The sequence below is a fragment of the Mesocricetus auratus genome, unplaced genomic scaffold (genome assembly GCF_017639785.1).
Source record: "Mesocricetus auratus isolate SY011 unplaced genomic scaffold, BCM_Maur_2.0 Super-Scaffold_100021, whole genome shotgun sequence".
In the NCBI taxonomy this organism is placed as follows: domain Eukaryota; kingdom Metazoa; phylum Chordata; class Mammalia; order Rodentia; family Cricetidae; genus Mesocricetus; species Mesocricetus auratus.
The window spans coordinates 30,288,943-30,313,347 of NW_024429202.1; the positions used below are offsets into that span (position 1 = coordinate 30,288,943).

General features: G+C 38.7%; 1 protein-coding gene across 7 annotated transcripts in view; it reads right to left on the reverse strand.

Moving 5' to 3' along the window:
- The window catches only part of Rev1 (REV1 DNA directed polymerase), a 74,309-nt gene that overhangs the window by 2,748 nt on the left and 47,156 nt on the right, over positions 1 to 24,405 (reverse strand). For 5 of the 7 annotated variants that reach the window (XM_040729268.1, XM_040729267.1, XM_040729266.1 and 2 more), the window contains 9 exons: positions 18,961 to 19,089; positions 16,207 to 16,361; positions 12,668 to 12,787; positions 5,637 to 5,857; positions 4,934 to 5,106; positions 2,324 to 2,426; positions 1,291 to 1,456; positions 855 to 1,057; positions 105 to 341 (listed from right to left, as the gene is read on the reverse strand). In XM_040729268.1, coding sequence (XP_040585202.1) covers positions 105 to 341; positions 855 to 1,057; positions 1,291 to 1,456; positions 2,324 to 2,426; positions 4,934 to 5,106; positions 5,637 to 5,857; positions 12,668 to 12,787; positions 16,207 to 16,361; positions 18,961 to 19,089 — 1,507 coding nt within the window. Of the gene's footprint in view, positions 1 to 104; positions 342 to 854; positions 1,058 to 1,290; positions 1,457 to 2,323; positions 2,427 to 4,933; positions 5,107 to 5,636; positions 5,858 to 12,667; positions 12,788 to 16,206; positions 16,362 to 18,960; positions 19,090 to 19,551; positions 19,678 to 24,405 lie in introns of those variants that run through there. The other 2 variants (XM_040729270.1, XM_040729269.1) reach the window with 2 other exon arrangements.

Sequence of the window (24,405 nt, forward strand, 5' to 3'; positions counted from 1 at the left end):
AGCTTTTCAAGAATTATGTAGGTACAGAGGAGAGAAAAGGGAGGACTGAGCTAAAGTAGGACATCTGAGAAAACTATGACAGAAGGCATCTAACATTAATTTACTTGTGAAAATGCTGGAAGGGCTATGACGTTGATTCCGGTGTCACTATTAGATTCTTGAGACTCTGGTATTTGTAACAGAACTGTGCCAACAGGATGTGGCAATACTGCTGAACTGCAGCCATTTACTGGTTCTTTCTTCTTGGTACCACGTGGCTCTCCTCCTTGTTGAGCAGCATAAACTTGTTGTATTTGTTCCCGGAGATCAGGTGGTAATGCTTCTAAAACAGACTGATCAATCTGTAAAAGACCAAATGTGAACCTGATGCTCAGAATTGAAGGAACAAAAGGGCAGACCACCAGCTGTGTAAAGACAGACCCTGCTCTTGACAGAGTGTGAGGTGAGGTGTACTTTAGGGGGCAGCAGCACACACAAGCCCACCTAACACTCACAGAATACCTTGCGATATGAATTTGTTCATGCAAAGGGAACAGAAAAGTTAACTTTTCAGCTGGGAGATTAGAAGAACAAGATAAAAAGGTGTTTACAGAAGCATTACAGAATTTGCTACTCTTTTGGACAGCCTTCCCTTTCTTGTCACCATCAAAGGGGATCTAATGTAAGTGTGAGAACTGCTCCTTTTACTAGATCTAGAAGCAGCAATTTTATCTGCATTGTTTCATTCCAGGTGAACAGAAACAGAAAGGGGGTAGGATACCTGTGAGAAAGCACAAGGTGGAACTAACAAGGAAACCTGCAGAAATGGGAGGGGAATGAGTAAGCCAGTTTTGTAGCTAGGAGCAAAACCATACCTGGGATGGTGATGGGACCTCTATACTCAGATTAAGTCTTGACTGTCCACTGACAGGAGAATGCAGACCATTCCATTTCCGTGAGCATTCGCCTTTGTTCGTGTCAGTACTAACACTAGCTGCCAGATGTGTAGAAAAGGGTGACAACAAAGTACACGCTTTGGAGGCGGGGGACACTTCCAGATCCACAGCAGTCAGAAATACTACAAATCAAAATCAAATGGTCTCTTTAGCTCATCTGAGGAAAAAGCAAACAAATTGATAGGCCTCCCCCATTACTGAATTCTTTGTTCCTTGCAAATAGCTTTTTTAGAATCATAATTTGGAACATGATTTTTTTTAAAGGGCAGAGACCTATATTGACTTAAAATGGAACTTACTCCCAAAGGACTTTATGGGACAGAAACGAGCAACTGCACACTTAATGGCTACCCACCTTCCTTGTGTTGCTCTTCTGTGGGTTTCTTAGCTTTCTGAACTTGCAAGAGATCATGGACAGAATGTGATCGACCAGGGAAGAGGCTTGACTGAATTGATGGGCGGTTTGAACATGTGGAAGGGTTTGGATTAGTAGGAACCAACTGATTCACATGAATCCCAACCTAAAACCAAAAGAAAGAAAATGTTCAGTGAAAAATAAGAATTCAACTAAGCAAAACCCTCAGTTAATCTTTTGATACTACCATCTAGACCCTATTTCTAGAATAAAGTATGCAAACCAACAGCTTATTTAGGTTATCCCACTAATGACATGTAGGTGAGTGATTTAAATAGCTTTTCTTTATCCTGAGAGTATCTGATTCTACCATAACATGGTAAGACCTTTAAAAATAGAATATCCCAACAAGTAGATTCTCGAATTCCGCAGGTTTTCTGGTTGGCTAAGGCTTATTACATTTATTAGAGCGGAAAGGCTGGTACAATAAATATGAATTGGAGATCACAGGACAATTGAGGCTTTACATAGGATCTGTCTTTGAAGTTGGCAGGCTGGGTGTAGCTGAGTGATACAACATGTATTTACTTAGCATAACCAAACTAATAGGTTCAATTTCTCTCTAGTAACTTTATAAAGCTGGGTCAATACCTCAGTGATAGGGGTGCTTGCTCAATGCTGGGGACGGAGAGAGCAGGAAGAAAAAAAATACAAGATTTGAAAAATATTCTACACAGAAAACAGTCTTCATAACAGATCTAACCTCTCAAAACTAAGATGACCAGGCTTGATGGGAAGTTTGGTCTCCCTCCTTAGAAAGCATGTAAGACGCTAAAGACCTGCACAAATTCTGCATTGTACCATGACCAAGCTCAGATGAAGCCCAGGCTTCACACTACACGAACTACATGGTGGTTGGTTTACAAACATTTATAATGAGATCTAGTGCCCTTTTCTGGCATACGTGCAGACAGAACACTTTACATAGTCAATAAATCTTAAAAAAAAAAAAAGGTTTCGATGTGATACTCACCCCTCTCATGTCCGATATATTTAGTTTCATCGTATGAAACATGTTTAGAGTAGCCTTTCCAATTACTTTTGCACTATCAGTTGCCTGGTCCAGAGTTATAGTCCTGTAAGTATCAGAATTACTTTTTTAAGCAAATAAATATACATTCTATAAACATTCAGTAAAAGATTATGGAAACATTGCAAAGAGTGCATAAAAACAAATGAATAATCACCCTTACAATAATCCAGTACCCACCCACAACCATAGAAAACATACAGAACACTGATACTTTAAACGAGCCATGGAGACTTGATCAAAATTTGATTCAGGAAAGGTAAATATTTAGTTACTGTACATAAAAATATACAGTGTTATAATTAAAACAGACTGTAACATAGATTACCAGAATAGCTGGAATTCCAAGGAAAATTTACTGAGGTACAAATGAATCACAGAAGAAATGAATCAAATTTGTTTTTAAAGATCATTGGGGGCTGAAGAAATGGCTCAGTAGTTAGAACACTTGCTTTTTCAGTTCCCAGCATCTAGATTAGTCAGTTCACAATGACCTGGAACTCCTATCCCAGGGAATCTGACACCCTCTTCTGGTTGCCACAGCACCTATATATGCTAGTGTGTGCACACGCACACACACACACACACACACACACATTCACGTATATAATTTGAAAAACTGTATTCTTAACTACTGAACCATCTCTCAAACCTCTGGTATTTCCAACATTTAAATATCTTCACTCCAATGCTACTTTCTCTAACAGCTTTTATAAATGCATAAAAAAATGTATGCAGCTATCATGACAAACACTGTTATAGCCTGGCATAAATGCCAAAGACCAGAATGAAAGACTTTAGATCTGTAAGGGACCTTGAAGGACCTGTTATGTGGTAGCAATGGTTTTAACTCCTAACATCTTTAGTGTCATTAGGGATTCTTTTTTTTTTTGGGGGGGGTTTCGAGACAGGGTTTCTCTGTGGCTTTGGAGGCTGTCCTGGAACTCGCTCTGTAGACCAGGCTGGCCTCGAACTCACAGAGATCCTCCTGCCTCTGCCTCCCGAGTGCTGGGATTAAAGGCGTGCGCCACCAACGCCCGGCATCATTAGGGATTCTTTTGAATGAGCACACTGGCCCATTGCAACCAAAATTACAATATCATTATCACTCCCAATTCATCCCAGACACATTGTAAACTGGACCTGGTTATTGTATCCCTCCTTCCTGCCCACAAAAGCATTATCACTGCATTTAATTTCATATATATATACACATATATATCATACTTAAACATTTTGTAAATTATGTTGTTTGACTTTGCCGTTTCCACAGTACATAATGCTTTTAATGACTTGAGTATCTGTATTTGAGATTTTACACAATCACAATATAATAAGCAACTTATGTTTGACAAGAGCTAATCTTTACTGAAAAACCTTAATATATAATAATATAACCCTTATATATAGTTCCATTGTTAAAGATCTTACCACTTTGATTTGTCAGAAGAACTGTAGTTTGCTGAGTAGAAGATACATTTAAAAAAGTGATTCCATATTGGTCACAGACCTCATTAAGTGATATACATGTCAAGGCTTTAAAGAAAAAAGCTTTCCACCAGTTTCCAGAGATGATTCTGATTTGATTGATCATTTCACAAAGAGAAATGCTGCCTTTCTGAATAATTTACTCATGGAAATTTGGGGATTCCCTAATCTTTCACAAACCACACCAGTTCCCTTGGCTTGCTAATGTGCAGCCTTTTCCTATCTACGCACTCTTAACAGCTTTGAGACACTAAAAGAAGCCACAGGCTGCCAGCTGGCTGGACCTAAGTGTGCTTGTGATTTGGATGAGGTCTGTTCAGTCATGTTGGAAACTTGATACTCAGCATCGTGGCAGTGATTTAGAGAACCTCAACAGCCAGGAACAGAAACTGACTGGGTCATTGCTCTAGGAAATAACCTATGTTGTCATGGGCACTTGGTTACGTGAGACAATTATTACACAGAGCAAACCTCACCTTTAAGACCTGTCTAGTTTCCTGTCCACCTTGTGACTGTTGTCTTGTCAGTGTTCCTGCTCCTGCAATTGTAATGCCACTGGCCAGTAGATGGTTCAAAATAGTGCCAGCCTCTTGAATGACCAGGGACTGTGAACTGAATCTTTTCTTTAAAAAGTATCCACCCCTTGTCCTCCAGTATTTGGGAACAGGTATTAAACCTAACTCCAATGACCATGGGCTCTACAGGATTTTTTTTTTCTGAGACAGGGTTTCTCTGTATTGTTTTTGAGGCTGTCCTGGAACTTGCTCTGTAGACCAGGCTGGCCTCGAAATCACAGAGATCTGCTTGCCTCTGCCTCCCAAGTGCTGGGATTAAAGGCGTGCGTCACCTACGCCCGGCCTTCCACAGGATATTTAACAATTTAACAGGATTGGTAAGTTTGTACTAAAGCTACTACTGATTTTATCTTATATGACATAATAAACTTGCACAGAGTATAACACTTTTTTTTGGAGACAGGGTTTCTCGTGTAGTGTTGTAGATCAGGCTGGCCTTGAACACCAATGCCCAGCCCCATTTTTTTTTTTTTTTAAAGAAAAAGGTTACCTGGCAATGTTATCACAAATTCCATGGCCTCCAAATTTTGCAGTTTCTACAGGAGCCCCTGGCTTCCGTATCATGATTTTCAGAGTAAGACGTTTGCCCTTCATGCCAGCAGCTTCAAGTCGTCTTTGAATTTCTTCTGAAAGACTCAGAAGGAAAGCTTCTGCCTCTTTTGGCTACCAAAAGACAAAGATAAAAAAGAAAAGCCACTTCCATATTATTTTCCTGAACTTAATAGTTTTCTCAATTATCGTAGCTCTGAATATTGAATACATCTTATTTCCCTAGCATTTATTTAAAAGAAATGTGTGCTAATATAAATGCTCATTTCCTTTGTTGCTTTTTGATGCTATCACTGACCTGTTGGAATTCTTAAGTTCCCTGATAAAATGTGAATTCCAACTCTAAAGCAGATTCCTACATGATAGTTCAGAAGACCAAGCCCTTGTCAGATTTCAAATCTTGATGTGCAGTGTTTACAGAACTACATTCCAAAATCATGTCAAAGTTCAAATGCATATTCTTAGGGAAAACTAACACTAATCCATCTGTACTACCAACATCTAGAGCAGTGGTTCTCAACCTATGGATTGTGACCCCTTTCACAGGGGTTTCCAAGGTTCTAAGACTACCAACAGTTTCAATATTTATTTCAATCATCAAGAACTTTAGAGGTTAGAAACAGGAGCATGTAAAGACATGTTACCTGGGTGAATCTTATTCCATAGTTGATCTCAGCTGACACAGATTTCCTTTCCTTTTCTGTTCTGACAGGTCTATCATCCAAACCGCGGCAGAACCTGTAGAGCATCTGACCTGTTTTGGGGCCAAATTCTTTCTGGAGTTTTGCCATGGCCATACACTGCAAATCTCCACAAGTTTTAATTCCCAAAGATGCTAACTTAGATTCCATTGAACGTCCAACACCTAGGAAAAGGAATACATAAACAGTTGGTGACAAACTATTACAATTTTGGTTATTCATTTATTTACGCATGCACGAAACAAAACTTAAGTTTTATATAAAAACAATTTTGCAATCAATTCCAAGATTACTATCTTATTCAAAAATCAATGAGTAAGCAGAGACTTGTTTAAGAATTTATGGTCTGAGTCTGTACCCAGACACAATTATTACGCAGCACAGGGTGAGAACTATACTGTGATAATTGCAAATATCCATGATGGTTTCACCACATCTACTCTGGACTGGAACTAGAATGAGAAATGATGATATAGGCCCATATCCCATAAGGAACGAAAGTGGAACCAGTGACATGGGGACTAAGGCTGCTAAGCAAGGAATGGTAGGTAGTGTAGTAAAGGAGGGATATCCATTTCTTTTATAAAAAGCTAACTGACCACCTTGAAGAGATTATATTAATCTTCCTACAGTTGGGCCAGAGGACCGCAGTCTCCATGGCCTCCCATACTCTGTGTACAACGTTTCAGTGCTACCCAGGACACTGGTGAGCCCCGCTGCAAACCACATCCAAAAAACGTAAATGGTAAAAATACACATTTGAGAAAGCAGTTTAGAGTAACTCAGGTAAACTATTACTCTTATTTAAAGGGCTTATCATAGTTATTAGCATCTGTGTGGTTTCTGTATGTTATCAAAAAGGAGCAAAGTGTACTGCTATCTTTTGTTCAATGTAGTTATGTAACTTTTTCTTCTCTCCTGAGTGGTCTCCAATAGCAAGAAGAACCCCAGTGCACACTCTGCCAAGAAAACCCTAGAGACAATAAAATAGGACGCAGGTCAGGATTAATATACTTTAAAAGCATCTTTGGCATAGAAATAGGTCAGACAAGTTTAAACCATGAAAATCTTTATCAGTGTCTCTCAACCTTCCTAATGCTGTGACCCATTCATACAGTTCATCATGTAGTGGTGCTCCCCAGCATGAAATTACTTTTGTTGCTACTTTGTAATTTTGCTGTTATGAACGATAATGAATATTTCTGGGAAAAGATTTGACAAAGGGGTAGCAACCCACATGTTGAGATTGCTAATCTATATCCTTATTGGATGCTGGCTCCCACTTGTGCCTTTTACAGTCCAAGTAAGAACCCGAAGCAAGCAAGAGGCAATAGTCAACCCTCACTGTACATATGTAAATGTGATGGTGTGGGAAATCCACTGCTTCAGAAGGTATCTGTGACTACACATATTTTAAACCACTAAGTTAAGCACAATCAATCTAATCTAATGGAATCATTGAGGAAGAAAAGTTGCTCCATATGGAGAGCTAATCTGGTGGAACAAAATGGTCCTGTAGTGGAGGTGGGGAGGGAATGATGAAATTCCAAGACAGGACCAAAACAGTTACTAATTCAATGCAATGAACCTCAGAGTTCACAAGAAAAAACGTTGGCACCTGTATGGAGAAAGTAACAGGGCTCAAGACCTAACTATACCACAGTCAACCAAGAAAGAAAAGATAAAAAGGGAATGTGCTAGTTTAGAATCTACTTTCTAACAAAGAAAAGAGCTGTAGAACCCCTAGTCAAGTTAGCTGGGGCATGATCTGCACCCACCCTCCAAAGGAACCATATTAAATATGGATAAGGGTTCCTACTCTGCCCAACATCAGTGGCCCACTTGATAAAGGGGATAAAAATGTCAAAGAACAAAGTCTTTGTCCTCTATGTTAGGTGTGTTGAATGAAACGTCAATGGTGATGGACATACTTGTGCCTGTGCTGTTAAACCTAGTAGCCACTTGCTGAAGGCTTCAGAGTACAAGAAATATGGCCAAGCCAAATGAGAAACTAACATTATCTCTGTAAATGTAAGGTTGCATATCTTTGTGAAAAGCTAATGATTATGCAGAGTTGGAAGTGACAAACTAGATGCAAACCCCAGCCCTGACCTTGTGTGCAAGGTCCATAACTGAAGATTACACCCACAGGGTTAATAGCTTTGTAAAGATCCAATAGTGTTTAGTATTGAACTAGTTATTAGGGACAATCTTTTCTTTCACTGCATACCTACATTGAATTAAGTAACATATTTGTTCACATAACACATAATCATCATCTTGTGGAGTCCCCAAAAATCAATGTTGTCCTTTTACTGCTTACATCTAGTCTGAAAGTGTTTCCTAGTCTACAGAGCATATTATGTGCTAAGTACACAATGAGTGCACAGGGCTGGAGAGAGGCCGGGGTGCTATCAATAAATTTATTCTAACTATCAACTAGAGAGCAAGTTTTTCTGAAAGTATGAGCCACAAGATAGAAAATAGGTATTATATTCACCAACAAACATCACTGGGAAATTACTCGTGTTCAACAAATTAAATAGGAGTCTTTATTATAATGTTCAGAATTTCTAATGCACAGGAACCTCAGTCCTTTTTAAAAAGCCATGCCCAGGGCTGAAGCAATGGCTCAGCAGGTAAGGGTACTTGTTGATCTTGTAAGAGGACTGGGGTTTGGTTTCCAACACCCACAACGCAGCTCACAAGTCCACAACTCCCATTCCATGGGGCTCAATGCCCTCTTCTCATGCAGGCAAGGTATCATACAAATAAAACTTAATGAGTAAACCTAAGCATGTACATATATTATTATAACCTCACACTATGAAAAGGCGGTGGACAAAGACAAAACAGATGCATCTTAGGAGCTCACTGGCTAACTAACCTATCCAAATTGTTTTTTAGGTTCAGTGAGAGACTATCTTAAAAAATAAAGAGACAAAAAGTGACAGTTTTAATATACTCCTCATGCATGGGCTCATGCACTCACACACACTTTCTGCCTCCCAAAGAATGTTGTATGTGCTCTCAAAAATACTTTGGGAAAAGATGGGTAAAAATGCCATCTTCAGAACAGGGATGACACGCAGAAGATTGAGTAAATACATACCAAAAATAAGTCAATTCAAAATTTGGAAATTATTATTATTATTGGTTTTCCAAGACAGGGTTTCTCTGAGTAGCTCTGGCTGTCCTGAAACTCTGTAGACCAGGCTGGCCTTGAATTCAGAAGTCCACCTGTCTTTGCCTCCCAAGTGTTTGGATTAAAGTGGATTTAATAGGAGTCAAAACACATGATCCATTTTGAATGGTAAGGACATGAACAGGAAGCCAATCTTGCTGACCCTATGTTTTTGGATGTCAATGAAGAAATAAAACACTCTATGCCTCTAAGTACAGGCCAGGATATATAACCTCACAGAGGCCTGTTAAAGAATCAAATATATAGGCTGGAAATAGCTCAGCAGTTAAGAGCTATGGCAGTTTGAATGCAATTTGCCACCATAAGCTCATAGGAAGTGACACTAGTGGGTGTGGCTTGTTGGGAGTAGGTGTGATCTTGTCAGAGGAAGGCTTTAAGGTCTCATATATTCTCAAGCCACACCCAGTGACAGACACTTCCTGTTGCCTGCAAGTCAGGATGTAGGAATCTCAGCATTAGAAACCATAATTAAGACACAAGTGCATACTGTTCTTGCAGAGGACTAGAGAGTTTGGTTCCAGCACCTACAAAGGGCACAATCTCTTCTAACTCCAGCTCAAGGGGATTGGATTCTCCAGACCACTGTGGGCACCTGCATTCACATGTACACAAAAATACATGCACATAATTAAGAAATAAACATACAGACTGAAAAGTAAGTCTTCCTAATCAAGTGTGATAGTGCACACCTGTGAACCCAATACTCAGCATGCTAAATGAACCTGGGCTATATGGTTTTTAACTCAAGGCTACCATTTATCCAGTTGCAAAAACTAAACTAAAGAAAATAAAAGTCTTGCCATATAGAAAACAAATGAAGGTTAAATTGAAGTACTAAATTAGGGAGCTACAAATTATTTCTAATTTTAAAAACCTTATGAACTTCAATTCAGTTAACAGATGACATTTATATTAAATTGTGTCTTCCTCAAAACATGCTGAAATCATAACATAACCCTTCATTTAAAAATTTCCATTTGTGACTGTGTTTGGACACAAGTAATTAAGGTAAAATGAGGACAGAGGACAAATAACTAATGCCCTTATAAAAAGAGATTAAGACAATACAGATTTTACATGGAGGAAAGACCATTAGGCACAAAGAGAAAAGGCCTTAGAAGCAGCAAACCCTCCTCACACTTAAGGTTTTCAGCCTCCATTAAGAAGGCATAGGGTGCGCAGTGAAATCCCAGCACATGGGAGGCAGAGGTAGGAGAACCCAGAATTAAAGCTCATTCATAGCTATATAGGAAGTTCTGAACCACTCTGGGCTATTCAAGACCCTGCCAAAACAAACAAACAAACACACACACACACACACACACACACACACACACACACACACACACACACACACACACACACACACACAACTTTCCAGACTCCAAAAACACATCAATTTCTATTAAGACACTTAGTCTATGGTGTTTTACCACTGCAGCCCTAGAACAAGCTAAGTTAGCTAGTATAATAAACATGAAATTTACACACAGCTTTTAACATACTTAAAATTGTAAAATGTGCTATTATACCTGTTTAAATTGTGCTAGCAAGGTAATTTGCTATTTGATCTTATAAAGATAATTACTACTGAAATTAAATCTCAAACTGAACATCAGAAATCAACCACAACTTTTTTTTTTTTTTTTTGGTTTTTTGAGACAGGGTTTCTCTGTGGCTTTGGAGGCTGTCCTGGAACTCGCTTGGTAGTCCAGGCTGGTCTCGAACTCACAGAGATCCGCCTGCCTCTGCCTCCCGAGTGCTGGGATTAAAGGCGTGCGCCACCAACGCCCGGCCCTCAACCACAACTTTTAACACTACTACATAATTTTAAGTTATTTATGAGGGCTACAGAAAGCTTTCAAAACTAGACCACATAAAATGGCATCTGAGTCATTTAAAATTTGACAGAACAAATTTCTAAGGTAGTTCATAGACATTTTCATTAGGTTTAAAATATACACCTGAAAATTCTACTAAATCTACTTGTACACACACATCTCTATCATTGGTCTCCATCTCTAAACAAACAAACAAATAAAAACCTTCCAGGTTTAACTTTTCCTAATAAGGCGCATCTATTTTCTACTTTTGAAACTGTTTGACTATCAACTCGGAAATCTATCACTAACCTTGAAGACTGAATTAAATAAATAAATATATTTCAAGACAGGATTTCTCTGTTATATCCCTTGCTGTCCTGGAACTCTCTAGACCAGGCTGGCCTTGAACTCACTGAGATCCACCTGCCGCTACCTCCCAAGAGCCAGGACTAAAGAAATGTGCCACCATGCTCAGTGAGATTAATAGTTCTTCCTCATTCCCTCCTTTTTTGGTTTTTTGAGATGGGGGCTCATGCATCCCAGGCTGGATTTGAATTCCTAATCCTCCTTCCTCGGACTCCCAGGTGCTCATATTACAAACATAGGCTACTAGGCCAAAGTGTCCTTTTTGCTTCTGGAATTTTTCTTTTTTAAAAACCAGTGCTAGGGGCCGGGCGGTGGTGGCGCACGCCTTTGATCCCAGCACTCGGGAGGCAGAGGTAGGCAGATCTCTGTGAGTTCGAGGCTGGGCTGGACCGATAGCCTCCAAAACAATAGAGAAACCCTGTCTCGTAAAAACCAAATAAATAAATAAATAAATAAAAATAAAACCAGTGCTAGGTAGGTTATTAGAGAGACAGTGCAATGGTTAAGTAAATTTAATGCTCTTGCAGAGGACCTGAGTTTGGTTCCCAGCACCCAAGGCAGGTAGCCTCCATGAGCACTCACTCACATGTATATATTCCTTCACAGACTCACGTTCATGAATATAATTAAAAATAGAGAATAAAAAAGTCAATCTTTAATGTAAGTGCTAGAAATTAAAGCCAAAGTGTCACACACACCTGCTGAGTGCTCCACTACTGAACTCCATCTGCATTGCAGAAGCTTCATCTCACAAAACAGATGAATGCATTTCTTAACCTTTGTTTTCAGCTTAGAAATATACTATTTAGATTATGGGTTTAAAAGATGGAAGCTGGACTGAAGAAATGATGGTTCACTGGGAAAAAGCCCTTGCCTAACACACCTGATGACCCAAGTTTAACCCCTAGAATCCATAGCTGGAGAGAACCCACAGTTGTCCTCTTACCTCCATACACCATGGCACATACATGAGCAAACGGACACAATAAAGTAAATGTTTTAAAGAGACTAAGTTTATATTTCCTTTAAAACCATTTCTCAGAATCCTTGGTGTTGCTACTTAAGAAATCTTTGTCAGTGATTGTTTGCTTTTACCCAGGGCGGCCAAGTGCTGGCTGAGCCTCCAAATATTGACCTTTAGTCTCCTAGCTCCCACCCCTGGAATGCCTGGATTATGGCATTTTTATGAATGTGGTGCTGGGAAGGAATCAGGGCCTCTGGCAGGCTAGGGTGTCCACCTACCAACTTAGTTACATCAGTGAGTAGAGTCCACTAGGGAAACTTAAAAAGTGTAATAAACCAATTGATAGGAAGTTTAATGTAGTACTTTGTTTTCTTTTTCATAACCCTTAATACTATGTTAGAAGAGAGACAGAAGTTGAGCAGGTAGCACATGCATGTCATTCCAGCACTTATTGCTGAGTAGGGATGATCCACATAGTCTGAGGCTACCTCAAGTCATGTACCAAGACCCTGCCTGAAAACAAATAGCCCCACAAGAACAAAAACAAAGGCATGGAAAGTACTTATGTCTGTAATAACCTCTCATAGCCAATGCTTGGTAAAAGACTTTTACTTACCTGGTAGGCTAGTAACGAGCTGACCTCTGATGAAATCATCTACTTCATCTGGTTGCAAGTGGTACTGCCCGTCTGGCTTTGCTTTTCTAGTTGCCATTCTAGCGAGAAGAATATTAGAACCTATGAAATTGAAAGGGGAAAATATTATTTCTTAAAATTTCATACAAAGCAACACATGTAGACTGTGTCATTCATACATCTTAAAATGATGAAACTCAGTTTTGATAAATGTAAACAAGGTATATACTTGGTAGTTTTAGTTCCCAGAATATGACCAATATAGTTGCTGAATAAAGGTTTTACTTTATTTTAAAGCAACTACTAATTCAATGTCTATTCCTGATGTAGAACAGAGAAAAACAGCCGAGATCTTACAGGAGGAGGGGTTAAACTGGGTGTGGTGACTCATGTAAATAATCTTAATACTCAGGAGGCTTAAGTAGTTCATTGGCTATGAATCTGAAGCCAACATGGGCTACAGTGTGAGATCCTATCTCAAATCCCCTCCCACTCAAAAGTGTGGTAGATTTAGAGAAAACCAAAGCCAAATTGAAAACTAGTTAGCTTTCTCGAGCCCAGGATCAACGTTGTGTGGAGAAAACAGGTTAACGGACAACAGAAACAAAGCTGACAAGCGAGAACATCAATGTGAGAAGGCTTTTAAGCTCTTCAATTGCAAGTGAAGGCCAGAAATGAAAGCTGTGGTGGAAGCACGGCCCAGGAACATCAACAAGGCTTCATATGGCAGCACTGACCACAGACAACTGCATGGCCTCTGTCGTGACATGGGAAAAGACATCAACACTGCCCCAGACCATGCCGAGGAGGGCACTCTGGGAGGCCACCTGAGGTCATGTTGGTGTTCATGCACATGCTGCCTAAAAGGACTATCACAGGGTTCCTGCTGCAGCTGGGGACCACATTGATGTCCAGACCAATGATACCACTGGAGGCTATTCGGATGTCTGTGGTCTGTGCTTCTGCTGCCACCAGGACCATACTGGTGTACTTGGCCCATGTTACCCTGGAGGCCATGTTGATGTCCTTGGCCTGTGCTGCTGCAGAGGACTTGATCAGTACGGCTGAGTCAGTGGCAAGTGTTGATGCCAGAAACCATGTAGAAGTCCACGCTCCTGCTGAATGTAAAGGGGGAGGAAACTACTTTTGCAGTGTAATGGATGACTGCAGCCTCACAGTTGAGAAAGAGGGACATAAAAGCTTCAGTGATAACCCCCACTCCCACCCCCAGAGTAACAGCCTAGACAGGAAACTATCAAAGCCAACTCTTAAAAACTGTGATTAAGACTGTTTCAGTGTAGCTCTCCACAACTGAGGGTGTCTGGCAGGATATGCTAGGGACTGTGTAGGGAAAGACTATTTTCTTTAAGGGGCTGGCTATTAGGAGTTTGACCATGTTTCGGTGGGTATATAGGCAACAAAATCCAACAAATTGGATTTTTTTTTCTTATTGGGGAGGGGGGAAATCTTGGAGGACTGTGAAGTGTAATGGGGTCCATAATGTGAAATTCTCCAAATAATCAATAAAAATGTTAGGGAAATAAGAAAAAGCTGTGGCAGAGACATGGTCAGTCAGGCGCCATAAAATCAGCAGGGGGCATGAGCCTACAGAGAAGAGCTGTTAGGAACTGGAATTTGACTAATAGGGAAGCTTTTCCATGAATAAAACACCAAGACACCAGGGAAGTCCTATACTAACACATATGGGTGAGTTTAGGAGGAGGGGGGAAGAGAGTTTGGAGTGCTGATAGGTTGTCCACATTTGGGTGGATGGCCCCACAACCATGTGCATATGAGTGCATGTACATGGAATCAGTAGATCATTTAAAAAACACACAAAAACATGGGAGGGAACCTGGTGGTGGGTATGATCAAGATACATTGTATTACTGTATGAAAACTGTCAAAGGCATAAACAGAATATTTCTAATTAAAACACATACTGAAGTAAGATGAAAATTGCCTTTTGAGCTACCTGATTTTCAAAGACAGTAAATCTCTCATGTGCAAATAGGCATTCCTAACCACATCATCATCACAAATCTCACACACCAGGTGTGGTGGCTTCATTGAGATGCGCACCAATCTCCGGCATTTGAACATGTGGTCCTTCCTCAGTTGGTAGCATGAAATGGCACAGGAGGTGTTGCCCAGTTGGAGGAAGTATGTCAATAGGGACAGGCTTTGAGGTTTCAAAAGCCAGGTCCCATGTCTAGTTTATTCTCTCCGCTTCCTGTTTATAGCTCTAGACATGAGCCCTAGCACTCAGCTGCCAGTTGTCATTTGTGCTGCCTGGTGCCATGCTGTTCCATTATGAATCCCTAACCATCTAGAAATGAAAGCTCAAAGTAAACTCTTCTGTAAGCTGCCTTACTTGTAACGACAGCAATTAAAAAAACAAAGCAAACAAAAAACCTAATATACCAAGAAATTAGTATAGCGTCTCTTTCTTAAATCACTTCAGTGCCAGGTACCAGGCAAGACAATCCCTTCAGAGCCATGCCTTTGCCACTGAACTCTCAACCAGAGTTCTGCCCCAGTTTCCCAAAGCTCTTCTTCCTTACACTTCATGACCACCCTAGTGGTTCCCCAGTGCATCGGCAACATGTTTGTTCCCCATCTCCAGAAATGTAAGTCACTGGTCCTTTCTCTCCCAAACCCCCATTTTGAGACAGGGTCTCATCATGCATTCATTCTGGTCTGTATTTCCCCCTGCCTCAGCTGAGATAACAGGTACCACATCACACCTGGCTTCTACTTCTGAAATCAATGTAGTATTAACCTATCTATGATGTCACTGAGTTAGCAATCGAAATTCTATTGATTCAAAAGACAAGAATTTGAGGAAAAATGTTTTAGGAATGAGAATGATGGAACAGGTGGAACCAAAAACAGCATACTCAGAAAGCTTTATCACTACCTTCCAAGCCTGCAGAACAGAGTGTGAAGTTCTCTACTTGAGAGCTTGGCAAGACAAACAAAGGGTTTCCTGTCTTTTGAGCAGGCTGAGATAGGTAGGAAAAGATGACACAGAAAGCCTATGCTTTTCAATTCTAAATGTTACAGCATAAAGTCAACATAAGAAGGACAGGCGATGGCAACAGCTGAATAAGCAAAACACAGAATGGAGAGAAGAGGGTGAAGAGCTGGGAATTGCAGAGAACCCTGTGATACCAGGAAAGCAAAGGGAAGACTAAAGATGAACTTCCAAGTTCCACATCATAAACCTGTTTTAAAGGTACATTTTTTCAAATTTGAGGAAAACAATAATTGAGATTTAATCTTTCACATTTTTTTGAAGAACAATTATTCTAACCCCCTTACTGCAAAAATATTCGCTAACCATTACTTGCATTTCCAACTTTTTTATCTTACTGCACATCTGTAAGCAATGCTAAAGGGAAAAAAAAACCAATTCTGCAACATGTAATATGTTATTAAAATTCCTTTAAATTAGGGGATATTAAGGATTCCAAACTCTGAGTAAAAAAAAACAAGGACATGACAAACCAGATACCAACCAATTCCAACAGAGGCAGTACATTTAGTCTTGTCTTTGATTTCCATTCGGAGAGCACTTGCAAATTCATCAGGAGTAAGTTTAGTCTCTGCAAGGATGTCAGTGATGTCCATCAGGGCTTCATCACAACTGACAGCTTCAATGTTGTGTGTATAGCTATCAATACAAAGCAAAGACAATGAATCATAATACCTAAGGCCTGCTCTGGGAGACATTAAATGCTACAAAAGAGAAAGGCATTTTTAAATATTGAAGAACAAACTTCTAATCTTAAATAACTCATCTAAAGTCCACTGCTTAGTTATCTCATTTTTGACTAAAGTTAATTACTGTTCTAATTCCATACCAAAACTATTACAGTCAAAATGACTGTATTAAAAATACTCTCACACACGAATAACTACAAAGTTATGGATCACAACTATCAAAATATCTAAGAAAATTTAAACATGGCATATCAGAAACTTTTATGAACAGAAGTGTGCACACATCAGTTCAACAACTGCTGTTCATCTAAAAGCAAAATACCACCATTAAATATCTAATATCTATTAAATCCCTGAGATGCAATAGGACAAAGGAACCATGGAACAGAATCAGACCAGAGATAAGACAGCTGAAGAGTCTTCACAATCAAGTATTGTCTCAATTCACTTGTTGATAATACCTTTTGGAAAGTTCAAAATCTACTCATTCAATAAAGAAATGCTACTGGGGCTAAAAATTTAAGAACAATGCTTGTTTTGTTGTTGTTGTTTTAAATAAAGAGAATGACTTTGCTTTTATGACAACAGAAACATGCCACTAAAAAGTGCTCCACATTAAAGTGTAACAAGCCCCAGCTCACCCTCAATTTAGTGCACAAGCGAGTCATCTCTCCAGGATGTGGAACTGAGACCACAGCAGCACCTCTGTTAACTTATGCCCAGCCCACCTTTGGATAGCATTTAGCACATTTGTAACACAGTGTAACACCAAAAGAGCTGCATTTGTATTAAGAATAGCCGTGACTGATGACAGGTAATGGAAATCTTTCCCTGTATATTTCTCTTCTCCACTACTAAGATAGCTTTCACAAGGGCAGAAACTGAACATTGTTTCTCTTGGTGAGACTAGCAGAATTAAGCAACTACCTACACTTACTGGTTAATAGTATTTAAGGCAAAGCTTAACAAACAAAAAGGCTGGCCTACAGAGATCTGTACTAGGGCCTCTGCAATATATATATATATATATATGCTTCCAGTTTAGTGGTTTTTCTGTTTGTTTGGTTTCTTTTTTGATTTTTCAAGATACAGCTTCTCTGTGCAACAGCCTTGGCTGTCCTGGAACTCACTCTGTAGACCAGACTGGCATCGAACTCACAGAGAGCCAACCTGCCTCTGCCTCGTGAGTACTGGTATTAAAGGCATATAACACCACTACTGGCCAGTTTAGTACTTTTATGGAACTCCTGAGTGTGTGAACAAGTGGTCTCTGGTCCTTGGGCTCTTTTACAACTGTTGGTTTGCCTTATGCAACTTTGATGTGATGGGTTTTATCTTATTATATTTTATTTTGTTATGTTTATTATCTCCTAGAAGCCTGTACTTTTCTTATGAGAGGCAGAAGGGGAATGGATCCAGAGGGGAGTAGAGGTGAGGAGGAATTTGGCTTGTAGAGAGATGGGAAACTATAAACAGGATACATACAGAATGAGAAAAGAATATTTTCAATGAAGGGGTGGAGAGTAGGAATAAAGATAGAGGCAATTGTATGTCCTAGAATGACAACATATCTCTGGACAAGTATTACAATTTCACTACAGCAGGCTTGAGTCATAAATTTACATCACTTAAAACCTTTTCAATTTACAGAGTCAAAGACCTCTTCTAGCCCTTTACACAGAAATTACATGACTGGCTTTAGAGCATATTTAAGTTACTAAATAATTTTATTTCTTTTTTAATACTGCCCTAGTATTTAAAAAGCCTACATTGAAAAAAAATCATTTATCTCCTTTCCTCAATTTAACTAACCAATCATTGAAAAGCAATTACCAGAGACTCACTTTTATAAAAACTAATTTTTTGGCATGCTTAAAAATTTTAAGATGAAGAAAGATTTTTTTTCTCCCTGAGACAGGGTTTCTCTGTAGTTCTGGATACTATCCTAGAACTCACTCTGTAGACCAGGCTGGCCTTGAACTCACAGAGATCTGCCTCCTGAGTGCTGGGATTAAAGGTGGAAAAAAGATTTTTACATGCCTCTTTTATTGGCTCATTGCAATGTTTAATTTTATTCAATTACAATCAGGGGTCTCCTCCATTATCCTGACTGGAATTGAAATTCTGGATACAGTACACACTCCTGCACATCACTTGGTGAATTTTAATTTTAAACAAATTATAATTCAAATGTCATAAAAGAGAAGAATCAAGTGAAACAGTAACAACAACAACAAAATACCCAACCAAATTCTTTCTCTATCTGGTTTCATGAGAAAGAAAAACACATCCGTATACTGGTAGATTTCACATCACAATCAGTAGCACTTGAACAATGTCGTAATCCAGTTTTTCCTTGAGACTAAACCCCAAATTACTAAAGCTACATAAAAAAAGGCAGTTTATCAAACTGGCAGGCTGAGAAAAAGGATCACAGGGGACAAAAATACAGTGATTCTCAAAATGCTAAAGAAAACTGGACTCTTTAATAGTAAATGAAAGAAGTAGAATAAAAGAAATGAACATGAGAACATCGTATACCATACTACCTTGCCAGTGTTTCATACATTGCTTGGGCAACTTCCTTGTACGCATGAAAATCATATGGAACAGCTTGAAGATTAGGACATAGCTGTTTAGCATGCCCAAAAAACATTCCGTTCTTAATGCCAAATTGTCTAAAAAGAAGAGAAACACAGTGGAGATTACATCAGTAAGTCTTAAGCTGACAACCAAATAGCAAGTATGTTTGATCTCCCCATGCCACTAATACACCATTTCCATGTAACTCCCCCTCTCATTAGGGGTCATTAATAGGCATTAGGATATTTACAAGTCTGTAGTTCCCCCCAACAGAAAATAATACAATTGTCTCACTAGAGTAAATGACATCTCTTTTGTCTATAGCTAAACACTTCTAAAATTTGACCTCTGGCCCCTTTGCAGAGATGCCAGCATGCCATATGCTGGTGATATCACAACCACCACAGAGCAGGAATGTGCTGTCAAAATGGTTTTCTTCTCCTGATACAAGGCATAGTTTAGCCAGGACTCATCCCCCAAAGACAAAGAATATGAACAAAAGAACTACACAAAACAGTGCTATGTGACAAACAGACAAAATGTACTCATCCTATTACCACCCAATTCCCAATTGACCAATTCCAATGCTCCTCAAGTAGCTCCACAGTGGTTGAGATGCCAACAGCATTGTATGGTAGGACATCACTCTGGGCAGGAGCCAGGGTTCCAGAACTTTGAGGGACCTAATTGAAAATGGTAAATTTTAAATCTATTGTGTGTCTCAATGCCCCACATTACCTTTGATATTTGGAGCATTCAGCATAAAACTACAATTATGGAATTATACATAATTAGTAAAATTCCATTTTATCACTCTGTAAAGAATCAAGAAAAAAAATATCACAGTAAAAACACAAGCAAAATAAGGCAATGTTTCACCAGATTATACAATATTGCACAGAATGATCATGGTTATTCCATTTATCCATTCAGTAATATTCACCAAGTATGGACTTAGTTGGGGGTGTGATTGCTTAACAAACAAATATGATTTTTTTTTTGGCCACTTGTCTTAAGATCCAGTGAATTAACAGTCTTCTACTGTTACTCAGAGCCTCTGGAACTCTCCTAACATTCAGATCACCACTAACTACAAGGAATTAAGAAACCTCTAAAGTTATTTAGAGGCAAATATAAAACTACATACATTTTTTTCATGTAAAAGACAAAAGTAACCAACTATTTTAGTATCAAGTGTCAAATGGACAGAGTATCTTATTAAAAAGCAAACAATGATAGGAAAGAAAGCATTGACTGACAGTAACTTGGCAGCTGGAACATCTACGTACAGTTACATCATCAAGCACTCTGTAAGGTGCTAGGTGTGTGTGTCCCACACACAGACAGACCCCAAGATGTTTGTGAGCATGTCCCTTCATCTACTCAGACTGATCTGAATTAGTCAGCAGGCCTTAATAAATCAATATGTTTATCCATACATGGAGAAGTATAAATATAATAGTTTAGATAAGTATACAGAAACATTAATTTTTTTTTCTTTAAGCTTAGCTTTGAAAACCTGTAAAATTTTGGCAATAAAGCTATAAAATGCTGGGCATTGGTGGTGCACACCTTTAATTCCAGCACTCGGGAGGCAGTGAATTTGAGGATAGCCTGGTCTACCAAGCGAGTTCCAGGACAGCCTCCAAAGCAATACAGAGAAACCCTACCTTGAAAAACTAAAAAAATAAAAATAAAAAAGGCTATAAAATATTTAAGTTCAACATTCAAATTAAAGGCAATAACCCAGTCTTTTAAGGCACAAGTTACAATGATCCAACAAGTGTTTCATTTCCTTTTAAAAAAAAAAAATATATATATATATAATTTCAAAGACATTACTTAGAAAAATACACAACTTCAACTTAGGTACTCAAGCAACTTTCCCAAGAGGAAAGAGTCTATGGTTAGCTAAGGATGGAACTTCTGATCCACCAGCTTCCATCTTTCAAGTGCTGGTGAAGAGAAGGTGCTGCCCCCACGCCCAGTTTTTGCATTCTTCCAACTGAGCTACATCTCCCACCATAGAGCAAAGTCTGAGGCAACTCTGGCCACCATAACGAAGTTCTAAACAAAAGAAACAAATCCAGGAAGTTTCCCATAACTAAGAGAAAATTACACTTTCTGTGAGTAGATACACGGTCAGGAGATCAGGGTTGTTTCACAGAAAATAAGCCAGTAAGGACAATCACAAAAGAAGTCTGTCAGGTGTCATGATGCATGGCAGAACTGCAGCATTTAAGTGGTAGCAGAAGCAGGAGGATTTTGAGTTTGAGGGCAAGCTGGGATACAGAAAAATTTTCAGACCAGTTGAACTATACAATGATACCCTATAATAAAGCCAACCAACCTTGAATGGCTCTAACAGATTGATTCAAGTGTTCCTCTTAACTAAAATCCATGAAGAATAAGTTACCAAAGCTGTACTTTTAAATAAGTAGTACAAAACAGAATGTTCCACTTTAAAGTATACATAACACATTCTTACTGCAATATGCTTGGCTAAGATAAAACTCTTTAGGGTTGAATTAAACAACATAAAAAGAAAAAAGCGAGCCGGGTGGTGGTGGTACACACCTTTAATCCCAACACTCAGGAGGCAGAGGCAGGCGGATCTCTGTGAGTTTGAGGCCAGGCTGGACCGATAGCCTCCAAAACAATACTGAGAAACCCTGACTTGTAAAACCAAAAAAAAAAAAAAAAAAAAAAAACCATCAAATCACTATTGATGATCATTCAATATACTACATAAACCCATGATCATTAAGTAACAGTAAAAGGTTCACATAAAACCATTGTGAAAACAAAAAAATTCTACTCCTTACTTCTGAGGTGTGTAATTTCAGGTACAAACTTGAATGTAGAGAATGTACATTCTTGAATATACAGAATGCACAGCCTTGAAAGTAGCAGAAAATGACACTGAACTCCTATTCCTGACTCTGATTCCCAAGTGTTAGAATTACCATCTTGCACCATGTCTGTCATTTAAGTTAAGAATAAAAACCACATTTGGGCAGTGTTGGCGCATGCATTTAATCCCAGCACTCGGGAGGCAGAAGCAGGTGGATCTCTGCAAGTTCGAGGCCAGCCTGGTCTACAGAGCAAGTTCTAGGACAGTTTCCAAAAACAATACAGAGAAACCCTGTCTCAAAAAACAAAAAACAAAATAAATAAAAACCCCATTTCATCAACATATCTTCCTTCTCATCATCTATAACACTTTTTCTTTAGTGCATACAGTAATCTCTACACACACATTGCACTATCAAGGATGTTCATCATCTAGTCACATTTTATTCTTTGTTACTTCACTGTTAGTCTATGTCAAGCTCATCAATGCATAGAACTAGACTGATCATTTCCATAATCTATCACTCCAATCTCAAACATTTCTGATAAAATTACCAAATTTGGTTAGAAAAAAAGGGGGTAAGAAATTGTTCTGCATTGGGAAAAGCATTCTAGAAAGCAGAAATGACAATAAAAGTGATTGTACAGATGTGGGTTTAATTGCCTTTGGTTTTCAAACTCATTGTCATCTTTTTAGTGAAATCTGAAATAAACATGTGCTAATTAACTAGCACTTAGGTGTCTTGCCACAAACTACTTACTGCTCATCTACTGTAACCACTATTATTTTGGGCTTCCGGGTGGTGGTCACCACCTACCTGTCGGTCAATACAAATATATCACCAAACACAAGGCCAGTAAGTTCAGAGCTACCAGAACTGAGAACACAGCTACTCGGTACAAAACCTTGGAACTTTAACCCAGCATTCGTCTTTTGAGGTACCTGGTGCTAACCAAGACCCTAAAAAGGAAGTGAGGCAAGGCCCAAGTTCTCACTTTACCAACTAGCAAGGATGCACTCCTGACATCTGCACAACTGTCTAGCTATTAGTAGCAGATTACCATTTGATACATTTTATACATTAATTGCCTATGCTAAGAACAATTTCCAACAACCCTAATGCATTTCTGTTTCATTTTATTATCTTTAGCAAGGTAAGTTTCAGTTTTCGCCACATTACCAATTGTCATTATAGTAAAACAGTTTTGTCCATGATATAAGTAAACTTAGTGTGTTTTGACATTGCAAAAAATGGATAAGAACAGAATGTGCTTTATACTTATGCATGTTTGGATAATTAATTTTAATAAAATAAAACTACTCTGATTACACCATGTTGAGCTAAAATATTTTATGTTCAGATAAGATCTCCTTAAATAACCCCAAACTTGAAAATACTGAAAAATCTAATTAAACACCTTTTCCCATAATTATTAAATTCTTTAACATGTATCAATGATATGTGAGCATTCACTATATTATAAAGGTAAAAGTGTCTGAATTCACTTAGTGAAAAAGAAAAAAGATTTCTCTAATGAATATATGTTGTTCCTACTTTTATGACTATATAATTATTTTTAATTTTTCATTTATAACAATTATATATATATGATATGTATATGTAGCCACATAAGCCTCAGTATGCCTGTGGAGGTCAGAGGACAATTCTTTGGAGTCGATTCTTTCTTCTTTATATGAACTTCTAGAGACTGAATTTAAGTCATCATGCTTGTGTGGTCTCTTTAACCGCTGAGGTATCTCACTGGTCCCTACATAATTTTCTCATAAGGAACACGAATGTACTCCTCTCATATTAAAAAGGCAGGTTATAATTATGGTTTCAATTTACTGTAAGATAACTGCCTACACAAAAGTTAGTTGGTGACGCAAGCCTTTAATCCCAGCACTTGGAAGGCAGAAACAGGAGGATCTCTGTGAGTTTGAGACCAGCCTTGTCTACAAGAGCAAGTCCTAGAACAGCCACCAAAGCCACAGAGAAACCTGCCTTGAAGAAGAAAATGGTAACAAAGTTGTTCATTCATTTTTACGAATTTGAAGTGAGAATAGGTCTGATAAAAGGAAATAATTTTTCATGACTTAAAAGGCAATCAAGTTTCAACTTATGTGCTTGTGTTTTCTTAAATACATGTCTGCGTACCGTGTGTGCGCCTAGTGTTTACATGGCCCAGAAGAATTGGGTTCCCTGAAACTGGAGGAATGGACAGTTGTGAACCACCTGGTGGCTACTAGGCACTGAACTTTAGCTTCTGCAAGAACAACTGTTCTTAACTGCTGAGCCATCTTTCCAGCAATTAATCAGTTTTATAATGAAAGCAGTTTTTCTTAGAGGAAAGACTGAATAAATAAGGCCTGTCAACACCTTTAAAAAAACTCACTTTCAGTTTTATGCCAGAAAGACAATAAACATGACAATGTGGTTGCACTGCAGAGCCTATCTTGAGAAACTACTACATTATTTTGAATTATTATGGTAGTGTAAATGATGGGACTCAAGCTAAAAATATTAAATATATATTATGAAAAGCAGTATGTTGAA